The 27515-nt window shown below is 41.7% G+C and overlaps 1 protein-coding gene across 4 annotated transcripts in view; it reads right to left on the bottom strand.

The window, feature by feature from the left end:
- Positions 1 to 492: 492 nt before the first annotated feature.
- The window catches only part of LOC143279879 (uncharacterized), a 33026-nt gene continuing 6003 nt past the window's right edge, over positions 493 to 27515 (bottom strand). For 2 of the 4 annotated variants that reach the window (XM_076584168.1, XM_076584169.1), the window contains exons 3-12: positions 26066 to 26167; positions 18955 to 19299; positions 15438 to 15550; positions 12846 to 12957; positions 11020 to 11142; positions 10411 to 10526; positions 9431 to 9548; positions 8509 to 8670; positions 7450 to 7583; positions 493 to 6235 (exon numbers count right to left, since the gene is read on the bottom strand). In XM_076584168.1, coding sequence (XP_076440283.1) covers positions 6139 to 6235; positions 7450 to 7583; positions 8509 to 8670; positions 9431 to 9548; positions 10411 to 10526; positions 11020 to 11142; positions 12846 to 12957; positions 15438 to 15550; positions 18955 to 19299; positions 26066 to 26167 — 1422 coding nt within the window. In that variant the 3' untranslated portion in view covers positions 493 to 6138. The remainder of the gene's footprint in view (positions 6236 to 7449; positions 7584 to 8508; positions 8671 to 9430; positions 9549 to 10410; positions 10527 to 11019; positions 11143 to 12845; positions 12958 to 15437; positions 15551 to 18954; positions 19300 to 26065; positions 26168 to 27515) is intronic. The other 2 variants (XM_076584170.1, XM_076584171.1) reach the window with 1 other exon arrangement.

Below are 27515 nucleotides of genomic sequence, written 5' to 3'. Positions count from 1 at the left end.
GTGTTGGGCCCGCAGGCAGACCGACAAGTCGACAGGCCGGAGCCACCTGATGCACAGGCACAGGTCCTGCTTGCAATATTCCCTCCTGTGGTGATACAGGTGTCCACAAGGGAGGAGAACAGGGCTGATGGTGTGGGGAAGAACATTGAGGGGGTTTGAAAGGTGATTTCTGTTTGTGTTTTCTGATAGACACGATGTGAATGACATTTGCTATGTGCCCATTTTCAGTTCTGGTTCAAGCCAGTTCAGTTCAGTTGCTCAATGAGGAGTCACTGTATTCGGACAAACCACGCTTAGTCAGGCCTTGAGCGAGAATAAAATGAAATAAACTAAAAACAGATCAATCAATATATTAAAATAATATTCAAGCCAATGTGGTGAGAGTGCACAATGAATATTGTTTGATTTTTCAAAGCTGTTTTTTCCCTCACTGACTTTTCACTGCATCAACTATTCCTCATGGTCACCAAAAACAACCAAGCAAACCAAGTACACAGTTTCTTGCTCTTTATTCATGTTCCTCCTCCTCCTCCTCACCTTCATGCACAAGTGAAGGTCACAGGAAAAGGTCACCAAAGGTCATCACAGAGACTGTCTTCTTGTACATCCTAATGCAAAACAAAGAGAACATGACTAACATGTACAGGATTGCAGTTCACAGATCACTTTCTGTACATACTTACAAGCTCAACAGCCGGGAAAACTGCTCTGAGAGAACATGATATAGGTATGTTTGGTAAGAAGTGGCCAAGACAACATTACTCTTCCCAGCAACAACTACAAGAACAGAAATCTCCTGAGTGAAGGATGGTTGAACTGTTGGCATGTAAGTATCCACATCATCATCATCATCCGAGTATCTCTGGTCATCTGGGAGCAGGGGGAGGGGGAGAGGTCAATTCCATCAAGCATGTAAAGTCCCATCAAACATCTTTATTTCAGACAAAGAAAACAACAAGTACTCTTAGTTTGATAACCACCATGTACTATTTTTCAAATAGGTACCCGATTTTTTTTTCTTTTTTTGACAACTTATTGCAAACACATACACACACATCCCCATTGCCACCCCTCAAAAAAAGGAAAGAAAACGAGAGTGAACGCCTCATCTGTTTGTACTGATAAATGATAATTTTAGGTGTTCAATAAGGAATTATTGAAAAACAAATAACTGTTCTATTCTTCACTGACAACAACAATAAGAAGTCACTTTTCTATTGAAAAAAAACCTCAATGCATTCTTCTTTGCCATCCAAGAAAGCAACCTTGACTTTTTCAATAATGTATCTCAAACATTTCCACCACCTGCCTCAACAATATCCTAAAATAATATTTTTAAAAATCACCAAACATTCCTCAAGTTTCACACTGTCTTTCTAAATATTATTCCAAAATAATACAAAAAATTTGTTACACATTTGCCAAATTTTCCAGTCTTAATAATATTCCAAAATACAATACAGAAATTATGAAAAAATTCCTCAGTTTTTCCACTGTCTGTTACATTTTTCCAATATATTAAATTTGTTAAACATTCCTCTGATATCAAAGCAAATTTTCACCCTTCAGATATAGCATTCAGAAACAAGAACACCCAAATCAATTCCCTTCTGCTGTAATAAACCAGACTCAACAAGCAAATTACTCAAAACAGGTTCACTGCACATCATTGCTGAGACTGACTGACTGAAAAAACTGTGGAAAAATTCTCAACAGAATCTGTTGTTTTCATTATGGCAAAGATTTTTCTTCTATGTCAATGACTGGTTCATGAAAGGACGTTCAAGTACTGTTTATTGAAACTCATTCTATAATAATCAGTTTCTTTTTCTTCTTTAAAAGGGGTGGTGGTGGAGGGGGGTGGGGGGAGTCCTTCAGCCAGTCTGAACCAACTGCACACACACACACACACACACACACACACCCAGGATAATATGTTGACACTGAACACAAGCCTCCCTTCAAAGAGAGAAAAATGCCTTGAATGGACACACAACACCTGAGACAAAGTGACTTGTCACTTGCTTTTCTCAGATCATCAATGTGAGCAATGAAGAATTCTTACTTGAAATATTGTAAATGAACTAACATCTCCCCCCACCCACCCACCCCAAAAAAAGATGGAAGAGGAGATACACTTGCTAGAACTGTGGATAAATGGAGATGAGGAACAACACATAACAAAAATAATACTGCTGTCACTGAAGTGTTGAGTCATGCAGTGGGCTCAGTCCCCTCCATTTGCAATCACAACTATATGTTGCAGTTAAATTACTTCTCACTTCCTTTTTCTGTTTTAAGGAGATGCGATGTTGTGTATATGGATCAGTCTGAGCCCTTTCACGACCCCATGAAAGTGGAATAGAAAAGAGTGGTTACCCTGTAATTTCTGAGTAAGTACTACATGAAAACAAAGTCACTATCAGCTGCAAACATGTGCTCCTTACTGTTTAATTGAATCGTACTTTTCATCTTCAAAGACATTTTGCTGCTGAACTCAAACGCAGCTGTATTATATGTACATGTGCGCATACACACACAGACACTGGTGTTTAAGTGACAAGATAGTTGAGCATGTGTACTTAACGTCCAATTTTCAAAAGAACATTCCAGCTATTCTTTCTTTCATTCACTCATTCATGTTGTCAAACTCACTTCAGCTGTGAAATAAACCTTTCATCTCATGATCCATCTAGTTTCATTTATCTTGTCTGATACATTTTTATTCTATATCATATCCATCAAATTTTAACACAAACACATTTGATTTTTTTGTTTTTTGTTTAAGCAGCAGTACTGTTTCATTCAATTGACATGGATACTAAGATATGTGAAAACATCACAAGGAACACACACACACACTCACGCAAAAACACAAATCAAAACTGGTCTCCACATTTCTTTGTCAATTTTTATCATAAACGATAAAGCTTTCATCATCACATGGACAAAAAGGCACACATTCTGTCTCATAAACATTTCACACAGACAAGTAGAGGTTTGTCATTGAAAAATAATAATTCTACATAAAAAAAAAGGCAATCAATTTTTTTTTTCCACAAAGACTACAGAAAGACCACTTGCTTGTTTACATGTTCAGGGTGTGGTTTGTTTGGTTTTGTGTGTATGAGAGAGATTTTTTCCCTCTGTCTTTTCTTTCTTTTTTGGAGGGGAGGGGGATTGGGGGGGAGGTGGGGTGTGTGTGTTTTGTGTGTGTGTGTGTGTGTGTGTGTGTGTGTGTGTTTGTCTTGTTTCTCTTTCAAATAATAGTTTTGCACAGAGATCCACCGTAGAAAAGACTCATTCTTGTTGGCCAGTGTCACAGGCTGTGGCTGTGGAGATAAAAACCACCAGCAGCGAGTTTTCAGAATGGGTCAGGTATTGTACGATTAACATCCACACACAAACAAAAAGATAACTGAACAATTTAAAGCTTATAGAAAACTGTAACATGCTACTTTAATACTGGTTTTGGGAGTGTTAGAGAAAGAGACACAGAGAGAGAGAGAGAGAATGTGTGTGTGTATAAATCTGTATGAACACATATAGGCACATATATACATGTACATACCTTCTGGGCTAGTTTGTGAGATATACACAAAAATGTGCATACAAGCATGCATCAGAAGTCCATAACAAAACTGTCTTCATAATATCTTGAGCGTACAACCGATTTCAATATTACAACTTTTTAACTTTCAAGCATTTGAAGTTCTAAGTAGTCTGCTGTTCTGCATGCCACAATACAAAACATGCAATTAGAAGTAAAGTCGAAATGTTTAACACATCAAAATAATCACCACGTTAAATCTAAAAAATGTTGTCAGGGAAAAGATGCACTTACTATATAATCTTTTTAATATTCTATGTATTCACGCTTTATTTTTCTTCTTGTTCTTTTTTTTTTTGCTTGGACACTTTTTCTTTACACTGTTAATATTCCTTTAAAAAAATTTTTTTTTTTTTTTCAATTTGCTAGAAGACAATGCTTGTGTGTGAATATGCATGTGGAAGGGTTAGGGATTTATGTTTAAGTTTGTGCATTTTCAGCACTATGTTTGCTTTTGCCTCTGATATATGACTAACTGGTTGTAACATTTGAACAGAAAAGCTACTTTTGATTTCTCTGCATGGGCAGACCAGTAGGGCAGCAATCCAGACCCCTGCCACAGTCTCCACCAGTGGGCCACAGTACAATAAGTGTAACTAACTTATGAATTCACATGAACACTAAAGAAATATGACTAGCTGTAATGTAGAAAAGGACAAAAAAAACCCTTTAAAAACATTAACACGGCATCTACAGCAAAATGTAAAATTAAGCTGAAAACAAATCTGCAAAATGGGTGAAGGAATGAATGGGGGGAGAAGCAGGGATTCTACTGTAAAAAGGAAATTTTCTATCTTAAATTACGTTTAAATAACATACTTACTGTGACCCAACTAGCGCCAACTCCAGCAGGGGTCTGACATTCCTGTCCTGTGCAAACTACTATCTGCCTATGTGGAGAAAACGAAAGCAACTACGGCCGATAACCTCCCGGAAGTAGGTAACCTCCCCTTTGTCCTGCTGGCTAGCGCCCTCTTTTTCCGGCAGCCATCATGACTCCTGTTCCTGTGCTCTTCATACGGCTAAGTTTTTTTCGTATTTTCTGCCTGTCTGTTGATTCTCTGGCGTTCTTGTTTTCTTTTCAAATTATGTCTCCAACCAGGTCACATAATTATGTAGCTCGATTGGGCGATCGCGCTAAAATTAAGGCGCGATCGCAATCGATTCGCTGAAACTCTGGGCCCTCTACTCCTGGCCCTCTCAACAACGCCCACCCGCCGCCTCCTAAAATCTGTCTTCTCAAAGCTGCTGAATGAATACATGCTAAAGACAAACCAAAAAAACATAAACCTTCCATTATCCATAATACTCCTCATAATACTTTACTAGTGACGCTTTGACAAGTATTATTTGAAAAAAACAACAGACGTTTGGAAAATCAATACTTTGTAAGCAATGCTAAGCAGATGGAAACAATTCATTTACAGAGAGCAGAATAATCTGTAAATATTACTAGTAACATCTATGTTTCGCCTACTGTTCACCATCAACAGAAAAAGAAACCTAATGACTACTGACATGCATGCATGAGAGCGCAAAATGAACTAGTGTGCATATGTAAGTGTGCATAATATGTGAATATGCATGCTATCATGTCTGAGCATTCATGCATACCCATGCACAGGTTTCCCGCTGATATAATTGTCCCACTGGCTATGCAAAGCTACTGGAACTGAGACCAACTTGAAACAAGCCCAGTTAAAACACATACAACTGTATACAGACTGTAAAGTAGTTACACTGCAACTGACATGTGCTTGAAAAAGACAAATGTAACTCAATACAAGTCAGAAAATCTGTATAAGATGAAACTCTTGCTCTTGCCAAAAAATAAAACAGTATGTTCTAGATCAATAACAAACAAACAAAAAAAACCTAAAAAAACGCCCACTCTGCAGCCACTGCCTGAAAAAATATTCTTCAAAATTCACAGAATGTCAATATACTAAATCACATACACAAAAAAACCTTTTCACATCCCGTTCTTCATTTGAATCTTTTTTTTTTTTCCTTTTTCTTTTTTTGTTTGTAAATACAATACATACTCTGTCATATATTATACATAAATACTTCATCACAAACCTGATTTTGCAAACTTGTCAAGTCTTATTACCATCTTTCATTCTCTCACATATACCAACACCTCTTGAATTCTCAACAATCACTGCAACAAAAAATACCACAAAACACACACACACACACACACACATCACCTCATCCTCACACTTCCTCTCTCCTTGCAATCCAATAGATTAAAAAAAAAAAAAAAAAAAAAAAGTACGCTACTTGTTTTGATGGATGGAATGGGACAAGAAATACATGAATGAAAGAAAACCCCACACACATCACCCTCTCATGACCACAAAACAAACGAAACAAAACAAAAATCAACACAAATTGATCAATCATAGCGAAACGGGACAAAAAATAAGTGGCAGTTATTTGTATTTTTTGATATCCATTCATCATGCCAGCAACAAGGACTAGGTCAGTCTTTCTCTGGATTGGCCTTGCGTCGTCGTCGGCCCCTAGGGGAGTCCTCGTTGCGAGGAAAGGAACTCTTCATAAGCCTTCTCCATCTCATCATTCAAGCCCTCGTCCTCGATATACTGACCATAGCCACTGCTGGAAATGAAAAAAAGTCACAGTTCACCATCAGAGATAACAATGCACCACATGATTCATGTACCATTAGAAAAAAATGAATAAATAAGAATACACATACACATACCTCTGCTACATATATATGAACTCCAACCCAACCTTAACTTTACTGTTTGAAAAAAAAAACAACTCATGAACAGAATGTTCACTCTGATCAGTTTTTGTGTTTTTTGTTGTTCTGTTCTTTTCTTCATCTTTTTTTCTTTTCTTTTTTTTTTGCGGGGGAGCATGGGGTGTGGATGTGCGTCCTTTCAAACCCTTGAAACACACCACCAAAAACACAAGGGACTTAATAATCTGCAGAGTATTGAAGGAACTATAATACAAATGCTCAAATGCCGCACAGTTTTGCAGAGAAAATAATGAAATAAATCAAGCTCATATGGATTTTACAAAGGGATATGTGTGATTAAGAAGAACAAACATAATAACCAAACAACTCAGCAATGGACTGTACACAAACACACCACCCCTCACCTCACACGCAGTGCTTGTGCTAAACACAAAATACAGTACAGCCTCCTTCATCATCATCAATATAAACAAAACAGTCTCAAAGTCTGTGGCCTTTCATGCCCTGTTCTCATGGTGACCTCAGTTTCGATATCCCTCCACTTCTGTGCTTGGGGCGAGTCCTGTCAATGTCTTCAGTGTCAGCAGATTCATGGGGGGCTGTTGTTTGAGGGATGTGGTGGCGGTCTCCACTCTGGGAGGGACGCTCACTCAGTCTGGTTCCGCGACTAAGCTATTATTGTCGATAGTAGGGGGCTTAGTAGGTGGTGTCCTAAGTACATTGAATCAGAACAGGCACCACTGAACACCACTGAAGTGTCTCAGCAGCAGTGTAGGGTCTCCTGTGGTGTGTGGCCTCCTGGCGACCTAACATCGATGGTTCCCTGCAGACTGCCGACGATGGAAGCGTGTGACAGACAAACCCGGGTGTGGTCGTGTATGGGGGAATCTAAATAAGCGGCGTGGGAGTAATGCCACTGAAATGGTGCAGATGATGGGGCAGCAACAAAAAAAAAAAAAAGTACAGCACAGCCTGAATTAGATGGTAGCATGTAGCAAACATAAGCCAAACTTGGTTTAAAACCTTTACCCAGACAACAAAACATACACGCACACATAAATAGCAGAGCAACACAATGCTGACAGCTTAAATCCACACTCACTAGTCATAGTTTTGGGAGTAGTTTGGATAACCGTAGTCAGTGTCACCAGTTGACCACTGGGGATAGACAGAATCTTCTGCGTAGTTCGGCTGAGTGTTCGAATTACCCAGATGACCTGGCGCAGCCATTCCAAGCTGCACACACACACACAATCAGAAAAAGTCCACTCTACCATGTTGTCTTGGTTCCACCTTCCAACCTGTCTACCCACCTGCCAACCTGTCTAACTATCTTTCAACCTGTCTATTCTCCCAATTTGCAGCAGTGCACTCACACATGCATCATACACAAACACCCACCCACACACAAACATACAAGTGCCTGCACCCCCCTCCAACATATATGTTTATCTTTGTTGCTTACAGCCAAGCCGACTTAATAAGGCCAAAGCAAGGCTAAACAACTTGAAATATTGATACTGAAGAATCTGAAAACAATTTTTCTTTTTGAAGGCACACAAACTCGCACTCAACCGTATTCATATCCATGCATATAAACTTAAGACATGCCTGTAACGTTGACCAGCCCATAGTATTAAAAAAAAAACACACCTAACCTTAACAGACATAATGCACAAAATCATACAGAGTAACAGACATACAAATCCAAAAATTACCAACAGGCAAGTCACATGTCCTTGGCACAAAAATACCACAGTAAGAATGCTCAATTATAAAGTATAAAAATAAAAATAAAAACCGGACCAAAAAAAATCCAAAAGATTAGGTGAATGGATCAGCAAGGCAGAAAATAAGAAAGAAAGAAAGAAAAGGACAGAAAAATAAAGAAAAGTATCAAGTCATAAGCACACAGCAAGCAACAGAAAAAAAAAGGACAGTACAGAATCACCAGGTGGGGACACCAATTCAACATAAAGACGCCCCCTACCCCCACCCCCACAGGGGGTCCAACTTCACCTGTTCTCCATGCCGATTCTGTTTACACACAAATGCACTCACACATGCATGCACACACACACGCACGCCCAAACACGAACACACATGCACACCCAAACACACGCACACACACCTCACATTTCCCCTTTGTCTCCCCACTCACTTCATTGTGGACGGACGCCTCTTTCTGCCAAATGAGAAAATCTTGCTCCTCCTCTTCCGTCAGCTCGTAGCCGTCATATTCCTCCTCATCCTCTTCCTCCTGGTAGCCCGCCTGCTCTCGTGTGATGGGCGTGCCGTACTGGTCGTAGAACACCGGCTCTGACTGAAAATAATGCTGAAGGTAATCAACGTTATTTCTCCTGAAAAGCTAAGACCGTCACCCTCGCAAGTTCTCTCGAAGTACACAGAGTAACCACTGTTAGTTATCCTGGAAACTCAATGCTAGTACTCTCAAAGTACAGGGTAATCAGCATTATTTCTCCTGAAAATACTAAGGGTAACCAGTGCTTGTTCTCTGAAAGTACAATCGATAACCAGTGCTATTTCTCCTGAAAATACTGAGGGTAACCAGCATCATTTCTCCTGAAATACTGAGGGTAACCAGTTCTCTCAAAGTACATAAAGTAACCACCACTGTTTCTCCTGAAAATACTGAAGGTAAACAACACAAGTTCTCTCAAAGTACTAAGGGCAACTAGCATCATTTCTCCTGAAAATACTGAGGGTGACAAGCACTAGTTCTCTCAAAGTACATAAGGGAACCTGTGCCGATTTCTCCTGGAAATTCAGAGGGTAACCAGCATTATTTCTCTGATAAGCATTCCCGAGTAACCACTGTCCTCTCTGACAGAAAAGAATTCCAATTTTTGACCAATCATCAGTAAAGCCCCTGCAGAAAAATATCATTTGAGGTTAAACACATTATTCTTAACACACAAGTACCTTCTCAACTGTATCCTAGCTGGTGACTGCATTAAATAGCGTCTAACTCTTTTTGTTTTGTTTCAAATCGTCATCATTGATTTAACTATTTTTTCTGATCATGCAAGTGCACCAAACTTAATAAGCAACCAGCTTCCAACCTGAGAGAACTCTGCTGCTGGCGCGTGGTTTTCATGAGCATTGTCTTCTACGTGTGTGATTCTGCCCCAGTTGTTCTGCCTCAGCGTGATCACCGAGCAAATCAGCATCTTCATGGTCCTGCAACCACATCAAGACAGAGCCATGGGAAGTTTGCGAAAGACTCAAGAGTTATTAACATGCTTCAATACGAGCCAGTTACTTTTTTTTATCCTTTTTTTTTTTTTTAATCTACAGTGTTCATTTGTATAAAGTGAAACCTCCTAATCTTATTCCAAATCCGAGAAAAAGACTTAGCATTAATCACTTTCATGTGTCAGAAGTGGTCAAAATACAACCTAACAATACACAAATGTAACTTCTGAACTGGCAAAAACATATAAACTTTCAACACAATAACGTTTGCGTCGCCATAAAAACTAAAATAAAAGGAAACAGGAACAAGCGTGTTGTCTTGTTCATCCTTTTTTTCTTTTTTTTTTTTTTTGCACTGCCTTAATAATGCCTGCTCTTTTGAAAGCATGGACAGGCACAACAGCGGAATGGTTTGAGCATTGGGCTTTCTCCTTCTTCTTTGTTTGTGGGCTGCAACTCCCATGTTCACACGTGTTCACAAGTGGGCTACTACATGTATGACCATTTTTACCCCATGAAGGCAGCGATACTCCATTTTCAGGGACGTGCATGCTGGGTATGTTCTTTTTTCCATAACCCACCGAACGCTGACATGGATTGGATTGCAGGATTTTCAACGTGCGTTCAGGCACAAGCAGGTCTGACCTGGGAGATCAGAAAAATCTCCACCCTTTACCCATCAGGCACCATTACTGAGATTCGAACACGGGACCCTGAGACTGAAAGTCCAACGCTTTAACCACTCAGCTATTACACCCGTCACTGGGCTTTCAATCCAGGGCAGGACATCATGACAACACAAGGTGTTCAGAACAGACAGACAGAGAGGTGGTGGGGAAGGACTCACTGTGAGATGTGTGGTACAGACTGCAGGGCCTGTAGAGAGCTGAAGACGTTGTTGAACAGTGACATATCCTCCGGCGTGCGCTGAGTTATGCTGTCTTCTGTGGGGCCCCCAGCAAGCTGAAGCACACACACACACATTGTTCAATGTCCGTACTTCATTCATAATTCAACAGGAAAGCGGTAAGTAATGTGCCTGGCTGGGAAGCCAGTGTTCACAGGTTGGAGTCCCTCACTAGACCGGGACTTTTACTGCCCCCCTCCCCTCCCCCACCCCAATCCACTGGACACTGTGTGGTGTTCTATGTGTGTCATCCAAATGAGATGATTAACCAAGGTCCCAGCATGCACTTAGTGCACGTAAAAGAACTCACTGCAATTGTTTTCCCCAGCAGAACTCTGATGAAAAATCCACTCGGTGGTAGCTGCACTGTCGCAACCTGTTCTCCACAAGATTTTCCAGCCCAGAAAAGGGTTCTCTCATTTCTCTCCCCCCACACCCCTCTCCCCCCAAGACTTTTCCAGCCCTGGAAATGGTTCTCTCTCTTATTTGTTTTCTTCCCTAGGGCTTTTCCCAAGTGGCCAGACTGTGCAGGGAGAAGCGGGAGCGCACCTTGAGGAGCTGGCAGGCGGTCTTGATGCTGGAGTCTGAGGGCTGGGACAGCAGCGTCAGCAGAAGCTGGGTCAGCACACCGGGCAGGAAGACGAGGCGCTCCATGTGACCACCAGACTCCACCTGAAACACGTGTAGGCATCATTTCCTGCTGGACAGGAGCAATAGCAGAATGGTTAAAGCGTTGGACTTACAATCTGAGGGTCCCGAGTTCGAATCTTGACAACGGCGCCTGGTGGGTAAAGGGTGGAGATTTTTCTGATCTCCCAGGTCAACATTTGTGCAGACCTGTTTGTGCCTGAACCCCCTTTCTGTGTATACGCAAGCTGAAGATCAAATACGCACGTTGAAGATCCTGTAATCCATATCAGCGTTCGGTGGGTTATGAAAACAAAAACATACCCAGCATGCACCCCTCCCAGAAATGGAGTATGGCTGCCTACATGGCGTAGTAAAAACAGTCAAACATATAAAAGGCCACTCATGTACATACGAGTGAACAGCCCACGAACAAAGATTTTCTGTTGAACACAGTTTGAAAGGCTCTTGTTCTGCATTCATGAGCTGCAACACTTTTCCATGTCTTATGGACAATTAAAGTTGTATCTTGTGTCTTGTATGTTCACTCATATATACATATATATATATATATATATATATATATATATATATATATATATATATACATACAAGTGGGCTTTTATGTGTTTGACCATTTTTACCCTGCCGTGTAAGCAGCCATGCTCCGTTTTCTGGGGTATGCATACTGGGTACGTTCATGTCTCTATAACCCTTCTAACACTGACATGGATTACTGGATCTTTACGCCTTTCACCACTATAGGCCAGGCGAACATGAACATGTACAACTTTAGTCGGCATCAAGGAGAAGACGACCAAATTAAAAAGACCATTGTTCACATTGTAACAAAGCTTGACAGCTGCAGCCAGTTTCCTCGGCCAACAGAACAATGACTAACCTTTGCCCCCTGACCAAGTCTGAAGTGAACAAGTCCACTGTGTTGTGTTGACATGAACCGGAGCCTGTGACTAAGAAAATGATATCTAAAATACTTGGTGCTCAGGAGCGTTTTTCACACAGAAACTTAGCGGTGAAAGAGTTAACATGCATATTTGATCTTCTGCATGCTGGGCCTTTCAGTATCAAGCACCTTCTGTTTGGAATTCCCTTCCTGTATATCTCTGTCACTTACCAATGGTGTCCTCTTTCAAAACAAATCTGAAAACCCATCAGGTCAAACAGGCCTTTGGGTGTGATAAAGCACGACCGCTGTCTGTGGTCTTCCTCTTCCCTCTACCCACCCTACCATACTCTCTACTGAAAACCATCATGCAGTGTGTGTGCCTGTGGGTGGGCGTTTACTGTGTGTGTGTGTGTGGAAAAGGGGGCATGGGGGGGAGGGCATATTTTGTGCCTTGTGTGTGTGTGTGTGTGTGTGTGTGTGAGAGAGAGAGAGAGAGAGAGAGAGAGAGTTCATATCTTGCAATTTGTAATAATGTCTTGCTGTATGAAAAAAAGAGAGGAAAGGGGAAAAAAAGGAGATAAAAACACATTCACTTACAAACAAGAAGAAAGATACAGAGAGAGATGAGGGGGGTGAAGGCAAGAAGACGCAGAGAACCATTCAAAAGAGAAAAAAAATAAAGAAGACACAGATAACTATTCAAACTCTGAGCTCTTAAAGACATGTTGATTGTGAGAAAAAAATATTTCAGGCAATGACAAAGACACAAACATAATACGCTAAAAACAATTTTTAAAAAAAACACCAAGAAAAAAAGGGTTATGCTGGCTGAGAAACTGACTGTGACGTTCAAGAAGAGCTCCCCCATGAACATGGTCAGTCCGCACAGTGTGGTCAGTCCTTCAGGGGACGACTTCACCAGCTGACTCCTCTGCTCAAAGTCCTGCTGACACCTGCATCATAGGTAAAATATGTACAACTTTGTAGTGGAGGAAAACAAATGCAGGTAACAACTCTTTCCTTATTTCAAAGTAAGTTTGCAAAGATTAAAAAGGAAATGTAATAATAATCGTAGAAATCCTTCAAAGACTGCAGTTGGGTGCCATTTGAATTATCTGAGGGAGAGAGCCAGCTGTATGCCTGATGTGACTGCTGTTTCGTCCCCTGTGGACTCCTCAGCGATTTCTCTCTCTTTTTTTCTTTTTTGTCACGACAGATTTCTCTATGTGAAATTCAGGCCAGTGTGTCGCTACACTGAGAGTACCACCCTTTTTTTTTTTCCCCCTGCTTGCAGCTTTCTTTGTTTTTCCCAACGAAGTGGATTTTTCTACAGAATTTTGCCAGGGACAACCCTTTTGTTGCCATAGGATCTTTTACATGCGCTAAATGCATGCTGCACATGGGACCTCGGTTTATTGTCTCATCTGAATGACTAGCGTCCAGACCACCACAAGGTCGAGTGGAGGGGGAGAAAATATATAGCAACTGTACCGTGATTCTCTTGGGGTGAAGCCAAGAGAACAGACCGAGACAGAGCGAGATGGAGATCTGCAGTGCGGGCCCTATGTTCCGACCGGAACGAAGAGAATTAAGTAAGTAAGTAAGTACTGTGATTCGAACCAGTGCACTCACATTCTCTCGCTTCCTAAGCGGACGCGTTACCTCTAGGCCATCACTGAGATATACATATACTCACACCATGAAAGTGTCCAATGCAATAATGCAAGTTTTGATTAATTTTCTAAGTCTTAATAACACACACACACACACACACACACACACACACACACACATCACATGACTTTGCAGTAACTTTCAGGGGGACCTCAGAAGCACACTTTTTTTCCTTTTCTTTTTTTAAACAGTTTCCAAACTGAATAACACCACATATTCAGGCTGGAAATACATCCAAGATATATATGTAAGAGAGAGTGAGAAACAGTGAGTCAGAGAGAGAGAGAAAGCTCTGGCAAAGACACCTCCAGGCAGACACCAAAATGGACCTTACCTGGAGCCAGATATACATAAATACAGAGGCAAAGACACAGGATAGGGGACTGTGGAGGTCTCTTGTTGACAGCCTGTACCCCAGAAGGGGTGAAAGGCAAAAGCATGGGTATTCACAATGCTTTCCTCAATGCCAACAGCAGGTTCACAGAAAATTTTAAACCAGTCTATTTGGGGTCACACCCACCCACAGAAATATATCATTATCCTTCAACCACAATATCCTGCCCAACCACGCATGCATCATGCATCTAATAACTGAACAGAATGGCAAACGTGTTAAATGGAGCTTATTCCATGGTGAAGTTGCTGACATTTAATTCCTCTTCTCAATCCCCCAAACCCATCACCACAGCAACTCCCTGTAATCTCTCTCTGTTCTTTTTGTTTTTTTGTTTTTTTTTGGGGGGGGAGGTGGGGGAGGGGGGTAACCCACAGAAGAAAGAAAAAAAAACCACACCAACTCCTAATCACGGCTGCTCAGCCGAGCACAAAATCCACCTCTTTAGTTTCCGAGCAGCGTCTAGCGTCTGGGGTCAAACTTTTTTTAATGCCAGACTTTCCCACCACACTCTGCATTGGCCGGCGCATTCACCGCGGTATTTCTGGCCCCGCGTGCCAAACCTGGACACTGCCTTCTTTGTTTCACTTGGCCCCGCAGCCCCTGCCCCACTTTTCTCACGCTTCCACAGCATCCACACATTTCCTGCAGGGATTACACTCACCCTGCTCTCCATGCCCCTGCTGCTTGCACTCACCATGCTACAGTGTGTTCATTTAAACACTTTTTGTGCTGACAAGAAAAAATCTACAACTCAAAAGGGTGGGCTGATCTGCATGCAGGCATGCTAAATGTTCTGGTGATTTTTACGATTTCATTGTAATAGGCGTATGTTTTCTTAGAGAGGGATTTAAATTTTACGATTTTTGCAATCATGTTTCTGCTTGACCTTCTCTTCTCTTTCTTCATGTATGTTTCAACCGTTGCCGCAACAATTGCTATGTAAGAAAATATATTGTGTTTGGAGTCAATAGAAAGCTCATTTTGCATTCTTTGTAGAAACCCACTTCTTTTGTCGTTATTTCCAATCCATCCGGGAAGATGATGCGCGAAAGAAACAAAGCAGATTTACCGCTGAACAAGCGTACAGCGAGTGCCGCTGGCACGGCCTGTTTGTCAGCCACGTTTATTTATATCCATGCCCTACTTCCTGGGTTCATGAACTTTCACTGGGCCAACTAAAGTGCCAGCACTGAACATCCGTGTAATAGAACTCTGTGTGTGTGTGTGTGTGTGTGTGTGTGTGTGTGTGTGTGTGTGTGTGTGTTTGTGTGTGTTTGTGTGTGTGTGTGTGAGAGAGAGAGAGAGAGAGAGACAGAAAGAGAGAGATAGCAATATTAAATAACCACATATAAGCACACTTACCTTTGCAGAAACTTCTGTTTGAAATGGCAAAAGATGGGATGATCTTTTAACTCTTGAGTCAGAAAGTGAACCACTCGAGCACCCGTATAGCGAAAGTTGGGCTCAAATATACTCTGCAAAAATAAAATAATAAACAAATGAGTAAACACATACCCCATCCAATGAAGTCTTCAACCGCAACATAACTCAATGTGACTTGTAAAACTCTGTATTCTGTAAACCACTGATTCATGCATTTCAAATGCCATCACCACAATTTTGTTGGAAATTTTCTTCTTAACGAGAAAACAAGAATCCAAGCCCAAGTCATTATCTATTTCTGCCAAACAGACGATTTCCTCTAAAAAATGAAGGTTCCCAGGTTTGACAACTTTCTTCTTTTGAATTTGTGGGCTGCAACTCCCATGTTCACAAGTACATACAAGTGGGCTATACCTCCACCTGACATGGATCCAACATTGACCAACATTGTCAACTCATCCCTTCTCTCTGGAACGTTTCCATCCACTTTCAAAACTGCAATAGTCCGGCCTCTTCTGAAGAAATCCAACCTTGACGCAAACATTTTGAAAAACTATCGACCAGTTTCTAATCTTCCATTCCTGTCCAAACTCCTTGAAAAAGCCGTCCTGAAGCAGCTCAACAATCACCTTTGTTTCAACAATCTCATCCACCCATTTCAGTCTGCTTATCGTGCTGACCACAGCACCGAAACCACTCTCCTCCACATCCTGAATAACCTACTGCTAGCGTCCGACTCAGGACAGATCTCCCTTCTCACTCTTCTCGACTTGTCAGCCGCCTTTGACACGATAGACCATTCAATCCTTCTTTCCCGTCTTCATTATACATTTGGTATCAACGGCACTGTTCTAAACTGGTTCAAATCGTATCTCACTGATCGATTCCAGTCTGTCATTGTTGATAATTTCCAGTCTGAACCCGTTAAAATTGAACATGGAGTCCCACAGGGATCTGTTTTAGGCCCAGTGCTCTTCACACTGTACACTGCTCCTCTCGCTGAAATTATCAACCGCCATAATGTCTGTCAGTCATTCTTACGCTGATGACACTCAACTCCAGAAGAGTGATACACCTGAAAAACTGTTGTCGCTCTTGCAAGAAACATCTAACTGCTTCCTGGATATTCAAAATTGGATGACTCTAAATAAGTTACAATTGAACGCGGACAAAACTGAAGCAATGATCATAGGAACTAAACAAAAACTCTCTTCCATTACAACTAATACAATCAAACTTGGCAGTACATCCATCCCTCTGTCCACTTCAGTCAGGAACCTCGGCGTTGTCCTTGACAACACACTGTCCATGCAAACATTTATCAATCAGACATGTCAATCCTGCTACTGTCAACTGCGGCGCATCAGTTCCATCCGGAAATATCTGTCCACTGACGCAACATCTAGACTTGTCGTTTCTCTCATTCTCTCTCGCCTTGACTACTGTAACTCTCTATTGTCTGGTTTGCCTGCTTCATCCATTCAGTCCCTTCAGCGCATACAAAATTCTGCTGCCCGACTCGTCCTCAGAAAGAAAAGATCTGAGCACACCACTCCTCTTTTGCAACATCTCCACTGGCTCCCTGTCTCACACCGAATAAAGTACAAGATCAGCACTCTATGCTACAAATGTATTCACAAATCAGCCCCTTCCTATCTCTGTGCCTGCCTTCACCTCTACACTCCATCTCGCTCACTACGATCAGCTTCGGATCCACTCCACTTACATATACCCAGATTCAAACTCTCGACTGTTGGCCACCGTTCTTTCTCTGTCTCTGGACCTTGCAATTGGAATGAACTTCCTCTTTCGCTTCGTCAAGTCTCCACACTCAGCTCTTTCAAGTCTGGCCTTAAAACCCACCTCTTCCCAAAGTAGCCTCCCTTCCCTGCCTCTTCCTTGTCTTTTTAGTTTTTTTCAGTTTTAGAGTTATGCTTGCGTGAGAATGACTGGTGCGAAAGCGCTTTGATTTGTTTATGCACAAGATTTAGCGCTATACAAATACCATTATTATTATTATTATTATCCGGTCCCCTTTCTCACTAAAGAACCTTCAGCAAAAATTTTCCCCGTGGCAACCCTCTTCCATTAGGAATTCCACCACAGAATGAGACTCAGTGACCTGGAGGCACATGAAGTGCACTCCCACAGGCTGATCCATCCCAGCCATTGACTGCCGACAACTTTCTGCAGGTTGCTCCAACATAACACACTCAGGTAGAGAAGCCACCAAGCCTTCCGTATGCCCCTTTGTGATGGTACCTACCTGGGCAATTACACAGCCTTGTCCCAGAGACACCAGGGACCTCAAGTCTCTTGTTGCCAAATGCCCGCCATTCTATGCATTGGCAACATGCCAGTGCTGTTTTTTGGCAGCGACAAAAAAGTGGCAGGGGAAGCGCCCATCACCTGTCAGCTGGCATGGAGGAGCTCTACAGATCTGGCTGTCACGCCTAAGGCAAGCCCAACATGGTGGGCTACCTCTGTCTCGTGCCACAGTTTCCTTCAAACACACATATCACTTCCACTATCGGCTCCACATATCTTTATCCCACCATGATGGTAGCCATACTCCGCTTTCAGGGGTGTGCATGCTGGGAATGTTCTCGTTTCCATGACCAACTGCAAGCCGACAAGGAATACAGGATGCTTTGTTTCCCATGTCATTTAGTCTGGCTTCAGTCATGCGCACCAGCACAAATATATCTGAGTGGATTTTTCTTAAGAATTGTACTAGGGACAACAACCCTTTTGCTGCCATGGGTTCTTGTACAATGTGCTAAGTGCGTGCAGCACACGGGACCTTGGTTTATGCATCCACCACCACTCATGGCCTAGTGGTAAGGAAGAGAACATTCCGGAAAGTGTGGGATTCCATCCCATGCCCTCAGATTGTCCAGGCGGATCTGTTACCCCCAGGCAGCCACTCCACACTCTAGCACTGACGTTCTGCCTGTTGGCAGAGAGAATGTTATGCTTTGTAGCCTCTCTTAACTGTAATGAAAAAAGTCAACAACGTTCAAGTTGATTATTGTTTCCTCAGATGTAACGCTAGAAATGCTATCATTTGTACTGTTGCCAGTGGTAACTCACTTTCTGTAGGTTAACCTATCACCACCCACACCCCCACACACTCCCCTCCCGAACCTTCTTACTAAGCAGCTCGAACATGACTGCAGATGACTTGCTGAAGTAGCTCCTCAGTCCACAGGCACACAACTTTTTTTCTTTTTTTTTATATATATACCCTTGAAAACAGAGTATGGCTGCCTACATGGCAGGATAAAAATGTTCATACACGTAAAAGCCCACACATGAACATATGAGTGAACGTGAGAATTGCAGCTCACGAACGACGAAGATTTTTTTATATCTTGGATTTTTTTTTTTTTTAATAAAATGTACACACGCACGCACACACCCACACACAACCCTCCCCCCCTCACCTCCCCCACGCACACACACCACACACACGCCCCCCCACAGACACACCTACCTGCTCGTACAGGACACTGATAACCTGCTGCAGCAGCTCCTCGGAGCGTGCCTGCCGCAGCTTGTCGCACAGCGGCTTGAGGTAGTCGCGGAGGTTGGCCGGGTGGGTGGTCAGGATCAGCATGGTGCGCGAGAACTCCCCCAGCAGGCGCTCCGTCTCCTCTGACCCTGACCCTGACCCCCCCAGGGTCAAGGTCATCTGGCCGAAGGAGTTGAGGAATTGCTCCTCCACACCCCCGGCCCCTGTGGGGTGGTGGTGGGGTGGAGGGTGGTGGTGGGGTGGCGGGGGCCCTGGGGGAGGAGGGTAGGGCGGCATCGGCATCTGCGGCTGCTGTTGCGACGGGTGCTGGAAATAGTAAAACTGAGACATGATTTTTAATGACGGGGGCTGTTCCTGGTAAAATACAGAGAGGGTCGAGCAAACAGTGATGACAGATGAGGGCGTGCCTCTTACATGCTGCTCGACACACGCGCACACACACATATGCACACATATTCACACACATACACACATGTACACATGTACACATACACACACAAACCCCAAAACCAGTATTCTGTTATACTGAATTTTTCTCAATCAGGCATCAGCTTTCTGTATGCGCACACACACACACATGCACGCACGCACGCACAAACATCCACAAACCAGTATTTTTTTCATATCGATTTTTTTTATTCACGCATCAGCTTTCTGTGCACGCACACAAACACACAACAGTATTTTGTTAATAGTGGATTTTGTTTTAATCAGGCTTCAGCTTTCTGCGCACACACACACACACACACACACACACACACACACTTTTGTTTCAAGTCAGTAAAATGTACCAAGAAGTACAATTACTTCAAAATTATCAGAAGCATATATAACCAAAAGGGAAACTACACATTATAGAGTATACTTATAGATCTTTCCCTGCCTTAGGCTTATGAAGCTAGATATTTGTACATATTGAATCTGGATTTGTGTGTGTGTGTGTGTGTGTGTGTGTGTGTGTGTGTGTGTGTGTGTGTGTGTGTGTGAGTGTGTGCATGTGTGTATATGTGTATGCATGTGTATGCGTGTAAGCATATGTGTGCATGTGTGCACACATGTGTGTATGCGCTTACATGCACATGCATGCGTGTGTGCATGCAATTATGACACACAGGACACAAAAAAGATGATATACTTTACATAAGAATACAGTCATTGCAAATAATGACATGTGTACCAGCTTTGATGCTTTTCCTAATGTTTTGCTTTTCCTGTTAAAGCAATGCATACCTTCTGGAAAATGCTCTCATTCTCAACTCCTGATTACAAAGACAACTGAACCACCACAAGACACAGGAACACAAATAACATAATACACAGCCACTGCGATAACCACCACAACACATAGGAACACAAATAACATAATACACAGCCACTGCGATGCTGTACGATCAACTGATGACTTGAGGTGTTGGGGTGGGTAGGTGGGAGGGTTGAGGGGGGGATCCGGGGGGGGGGGGGGGGGGGGGCAGGAGGTTTGTGGCTCTGAACCCAAACAGAAAGCCACAGATCACCACAGGAAGTTTCAGCCCCAAACCAGAACTTACCCGCTCCTTATTCGAGGACTCCCAAGTGGTTTGTGAACATTGAGCTCAAACGTGAAAAGATATGAACCCACACAGTCAAATTCCATCCACTTCACATATGTAAACTGGGTCTTTCCACACAAAAAAAAGGACAGGTTTGCTCCTATTTCCTTACTTTTAAAAAGTCTGCTGCAGATCTTATGAGTCAGCAAAATAAATACACAACAACCCTCTTTACAAATTTTTTTTTTAAAGTTTAAAGGTCTCACAACAATTTAAAGCCATCGGAGCCACTGATTTCTTACCGAATGAGACTAGGCCTCAGCACAGGAAGGCAGGGCCGAATACTCTTTTTAATCTTCTCCACAAGAAGTGCCATTGACACTTGGGATGAAAGTCGGAGGAAAGTGCCTTTCCCAATGACAAAACACCATGCTCAATCATGAACTGGAAACCTGATCACTGGTGAGCACTGGATCAGAAGTCCAAAGCCTAACCGATTCTTGCAGGGCGTATTTCAAGGACACGTATTTCAACCGATGGAAAGTGACATCATTTCTGAGATGGAGGGTGTGTCTTGCACAGATCAAACCTACTCAATTTTTCATCGGACTAGGGTGTACAATACCTCATCCAATTTTGTGTAGAATGACACCGGTTACACACTCATTTGTGCACGTTTAGTGCGTGCGTGCTGTTTTCACAACTGCATAACTGCCAACAGAAACACATGACCTTCACCTTGGCCATCATATTCCTCCAAGACAGCCAGGATGGCACTGTCTATCAGTTAAACAAGTGGGATGAGCAGGTCCCATAGTGTACTGCTGCCTTTAGACTTGGTTTCTGACCAACACCGTTGCAGAGTGGTTAGAACACTGGACTTTCAATCCTGGGGTCCTGGGTGTGAATTCCTGCAGCATCTGGTGAGTTACAGGTGGAGACTGGACATGTTCAACAACAAAATCTATAAAAATGGAGTGATGTGAACTTGATATAGCTCCATCACTTCTTTTTTGTTCGCGGGCTGCAACTCCCCTGTTCACTCATTTGTATACGAGTGGGCTTTTATGTGTTTGACCGTTTTTACCCTGCTATGCAGGCAACCATACTCCGTTTTCGGGGGGGTGTATGCTGAGTATGTTGTTTCTATAACCCACCAAAAGCTGACATGGATTGCAGGATCTTTAACGTGCGTATCTGATCTACTTGCGCATACACAGGAAGGGGGTTCAGGCACAAACAGGTCTGCACATATGTTGACCTGGGAGATCAGAAAAATCTCCACCCTTTACCCACCAGGCGCTGTTACCAAGATTCGAAATCACCTCAAACCCTGGAACCTCAGATTGACAGTCCAACGCTTTAACCACTCAGCTGTTAATCCCATCATGCTCCATGGCAAAAACTATCATTGACATTGTCAGGATTCTACAGTCTGTGACTCTAGACTCAGGTATGCTGAACCAGGACACCACAGAATGACTCATCATAGCAGCGCAGGGTCTCCTCTGGTGGCTGGCTTCATGGCAACACAACACTACAATCTCCTGCTGGTGACTGGAAGACTAGAGGTATGTCTGGGACAAGTGCGGATGAGTTGCATGGAACAAGCGCCAATGACAATACACAGAGGAAGTGACAGAATGTTAGCACAATAATTCTCTACTGTTCTGCACTGTGGCAACAGCAAAAAATAAATAAATAAATAAACTAAATAAATAATAATTTTAAAGAATTAAAAGAATGTTAAGTAAGTGAATAAAACGAACACTGTTGAACACAACATTAATCTCAGTAGTAACTGACAATCTTAAATCATAGGAGTGAACAAGCACGAAAAGTCAACTACTAAATCAAAGCAGTTTTGGGCAATACACTTGCAGATCTTCACACAGGGACAACATGTATTACCATTTATGAATGTTCCATTAAACATAAAGCAGACTGTTTGTCATCTGACAAATAAGACAGACCTGTTACAATATATATATATATATATGTATATATATATATATATATATATATATATATATATATATATATATATATATATATATATATATATATATATGAAAACATACCATTCTCAAATGCTCTCTACCACCACACACAAACATGCAGGACACAAACTTGATTAAAATGCTTTTTAAAATAACTGAACACTAACATGCATGGTACAAGGCTTGCAACTATGGCTGCAAAATCGTGAGAAGTTACAGTTGTAAATATATAAGTTTTACATATGTACACAGGTATTTACACACACACACACACACACACACACACACACACAGAGTTGTCCACTTCCGTACACACTGAGGCACATTTCTACATGCAAACTAAAACATGAAAGTTGAACTTAGACGTCCTCATGGGTGGCAGTAACCCCTAGGCTGCCTATATGATGAGATAACTCATCAGCACAAGCATGTACACTTCGCTGCCACAATGATGAGATAACATGTCATTGAAATATTCTGACTTTTCCCTGGTTTGCATTGAGTCTGTTGACAAAAATGCTGGTAGCTTTAGCTTGGGGAATCTTTCTAGATTCTATTCATATCTAGAAACCCTGTCTACGTCATGAGGCAGTCCTTAATTTGAATGTTTTGGTTGGATTATTGTCGCAGTTTGCCTGGCTCCTCTCCTCGCTCACTCAACAAAATGTTGGACCCTGTGCTCAAGACATGTGATCGTGGTTGCACAAAACCAACCAAGATTGCTTTCTTTAGCTGATGCTCAGAAAGAATTGAAATGTAAATTTGAAGAAGACAGTGATGAACTTTTGTAGGATGATTTGATAGAAAATAAAGGGAGCAATGAAGAGACTGGCCAAGACACAACTATCAGTGAGTGATGCTGACTTTACAGCCATAGTAGACCACAGAAAGTGACCAAATTTTTAGCAGGACACAGTGCGGGCTATTTTCTTGGCACTCAGCCAACACAATATGATGAGATCTGGATGATGTGATGGTGTGAGAGAGGGGTGAAGAAAAGGGGGGTGGAGACCGAGGGGGCATGGCCTCACATCCATATTATCACTTGAGGGTCACAATGCATTATGTATGTCTCTTTTCTTTTCTTTTTTATTTTGGTTGTTCTTGTATAATTTGTGTGTGCAGGTATTATCCATTTGTCCAGAAAATATATTTTAGTGCAAATTACCTGACTAATGTTTGCAATGAACAAGTTGAAAATGTGACAAAAAACAAAACACTGATTTCAAAACAACAGCATGTCACTGAAAATATATAAAATGGGAAAACATCCTGTGTTTTGTATTCTTTATTCATTTACCTTTCAGAAAATATATACTTCTCCAATAACAAAGAGCACAGAATTTTTTGAAAATATATACCTGTTTTTTGTGGAAAAAAAAAACCCTGGCAAATAGATTTCACTTAAATCTTATTTTCCTGGCAGCGAAAGGGTTAATACAGTATCAAAGTAAAATAAAGGTGGGGGGTGGAGGGGGGGAATTTGCCAATACAGAAATCTATTTAATAAAGAAATACTCCCTGGCATGCATGTAATGCTTTCCCCCAAAGCATTACTGCTGGGGAAAACAAGACAGGAGTGAGGTCAGGGAAAAGGAAAGCACCCACATCAGACTGATGGAAACACAGGTCCAGAATTTCAAGACAAACAGGCAGAAGGCGCTAACAAAGTAAAAAAAAAATAAATAAATAAAATAAAATAAAATAAATAAATAAATAAATCCAGAAATAGAAATAAAGAAAGCCCCCTGGGGGCACAAGAATACAATAAACACAAGCAAGGCATACTCATGATACTGTGTAGAAAAAACATAGAACTGAATAGCATGGCATTCCATTACTAGCAAGCGCACACACTGTTTTGTACTTCTCTTTTTGTCACAACAGATTTCTCTGTGTGAAATTCAGGCTGCTCTACCCAGGACCTCAGTTCATGGTCTAATCTGAATGACTCGTGTCCAGACCACCACTCAAGGTCTAGAGGAGGGGAAGAAATTACTGGGATTTGAACCAGTGCACTCGGATTCTCTGGCTTCCTAGGCAGATGCATTACCACAGGGCAACATTCCACACTGCACCAAAATCACTCTGTGTACACAGGATGTACGTAACATGGACATGAAATCATGCCACACCTGTTGCAATACTAACAAGCAATTAGAGAAAAACACACCTTGTTGTACAATAGACAACCGAACAAGCCAGCAGAAGAACAACTCCCTTTTACACATGTGGTGCATGCATATATACACACGTACAAACACGCCCGCACGCGCACGCAAACACATGCCCGCACACACACACACACACAGTATAAGAATGCTGAATCATGCTTTGGAGGCTCACACAACTCTGAAGATCCAACTCCGAGAGCTGCTTCCCCATGCTCGGGACAATGTTTTGGAACACATCTCACAGCAACACAAGTTGAACAATTGAACTGAACTGGCGAAGGGGAACAACACATTGCTATCAGACAATAGCAGCTACCTCTACTGATAGGAAATGCACTGACTACATTAACTGCTGGCAAGGGATGCTCAGGGAACAATGCAGTGGAATGTGGATCATGGGGAGAGGAGAAGGCAGGTCAGAAAGCAGGTGGGTGGGTGTTTATAATACTGCACACAGAGCTCACCCCCTCCAACAACGCAGCCTTCACTCAACCGACACCTAAATAACCTGACCTTACAGGCCTCCACCTATAAATAATTTGTCAAACTCTTCCGTACTTCACATGTAGGAAGAAACCTCATTATGGGTCAGAAATCTTACTTGTGTCATGAATATTATTACACTAAAAGGATGTTGTATGATAATGTTGGTTCTTGTTGTTTTTTTGTTTTTTGTTTTTTTTGTTTGGAATATGAACGAAAAAAGACTATAAACCTTAACACAGAAACAAACTCAGTATCACTTCTGTCTTCAGCTATCTCTGTGACACCATACAAGGTAAGATGCTATTCCAGAAACATCTCAGAAAGCTGTAAAAAGCTGATCATGTTTATTTTTTGACACCTGCTGATGAGGTATCAACTGTCCATCAGGTGTTTGCAAGACATGTAGTAGCACAACCCAACCAACTGCAAAAAAAAAAAAAAAAAAAAAAGCAAAAACCTTGCACTACCTTTTCTTTCTGTGAAAAACAACACCACCACCACAAATTCCATGTCAGGCATATCATCAAAGCAAAAAAAAAAAAAAAAACGAAGACAAACACAAAAACTCCCTCCAAGCACAAGAGATACACAAAGCACACACCACCAAGTGCAAAAAGTTCTACAAGTCTACAACCACAACCGAAGAAAAACACCACAAACATACAAAGCAACAGCATATACAAACAAGCAAAATTTTTTTCAAACCAGACATTAACACCTCAGGCAGTAAGTAAGTAAGAAAGTAAGGTGAAGTGAAGTGAATCGATAAATAAATACTTTCTGCAGCACAAGGTGCTTTCCCCACACACAACTACAGCCAAGGCTACACACACACACATACACACAGCAGATGCGATGGAGGGACACACAACACCTGGTCTACCTGCACAGGTGGGCCCACACTGGGCGCCATGCCCAGCGGAACGGGAACAAAATCTGTGCGGGGAACAAACTCCGCAGCCCCCGCAGACAGAGCCGGTGAGGGCTTTACACACACACGCACGCACACGCACACACACACCTTAAAATAACTATATCAAAACAAAACCAAAAAAAAGCTCATCAAAAATAAAATGAACACGTTGATATTTGTTATTTACACTGAAGCTGATAAAATGTTACAATTACACCAACAGTTCTAGTGTTTATTTTGATGAAACACAGCTTTAAAAAAAAAAAAAAAAAAAAAAAAAAAACAACTCCCAGGCAAATATTTTTCAGTTGTCCTTCAAACAAGCAGACAAAAAAAAAAAAACTTGAGCCCTGCTAATTTCTACTTGCCCCCCCTGACTGAAGAGACGATCAATTTGACTACCGACAATGCAACCACAAGTCAGCAGACACACTTCATAACATAATTCGTACGTATTACAGGAAACAAAAAACCAGGGTGAGGATGAATGTGAGAAGAGGAGGGGGAGATGGGGGGGGACGGGGGGGGGGGGGGGGGGGAGTGCAATCATCTGCACTGAAACTGACAACCCAGTCACTCTTTCGCTGAAACTGCTAGCACAACAGACATGTCGTGACCGGTTAGGTTTTAAAAAGGTTATACTGTCCCTGACTATTGGAAGGGTGGTTATCTCGAGCCCTGTGAAAAGATCACCGCAACAATGAAGTTCTACAAAAGCAGAAATTCCAGTTTAATAAACAGTTGATACTAGTCAAATACTGAAACTGATTAAATATTACACAACTGCTTCACTTAGGTTCTAGTTTTATGAACTGATCAAAATATTACAGTAACAAAAATTTTAGCTTAATGAATGAACAGTCAATGCTTGTAATGCACTGAATGAAATTGATCAAATATTGCACCAAGAATCAAAGTTCTAGTTTTCAATAATTAGTTGTTTTGTTGCTTTTTCAAGTTGTGAAAAATCAAGACCATAATTCTAAAATACACTTGGGCTCAGTATCTAAAAAAAAAAATACAGAAACTGAAATATGCAGATATATATATATGAAATAATTAAAACAGCAAAATTCTGTTGTATGCCACTTTGGGGTTAAATTCTGTTGGTTTTTTGTTTTTTGTTTTTTTTAGTATATCAATTCAGCTTCATACAATATATACTGTCATATTTTCTCTTTACGTTTCAGTGAACACAAATTTCTGACTAGTTTCCAGTTTTCAAAAAACAAACAAAAAAAACCCACACACAGTGTCACATAGTGTCTCAAACACGTGCACACACACACACGCACATACACATACAAACTGCGCTATTTAAGCTTCATCTTTTTAAATAAACATCCTTACACAACACAATTCATGTAGAATTGTGACCAGCTTTTTAAAATAGAACTAAAAATACAAGTTTTCTCCAAAT

Source organism: Babylonia areolata, chromosome 3, assembly GCF_041734735.1.
Source record: "Babylonia areolata isolate BAREFJ2019XMU chromosome 3, ASM4173473v1, whole genome shotgun sequence".
Classification (NCBI taxonomy): Eukaryota; Metazoa; Mollusca; class Gastropoda; order Neogastropoda; family Buccinidae; genus Babylonia; species Babylonia areolata.
This window is presented reverse-complemented; position numbering and strand designations above follow the sequence as displayed.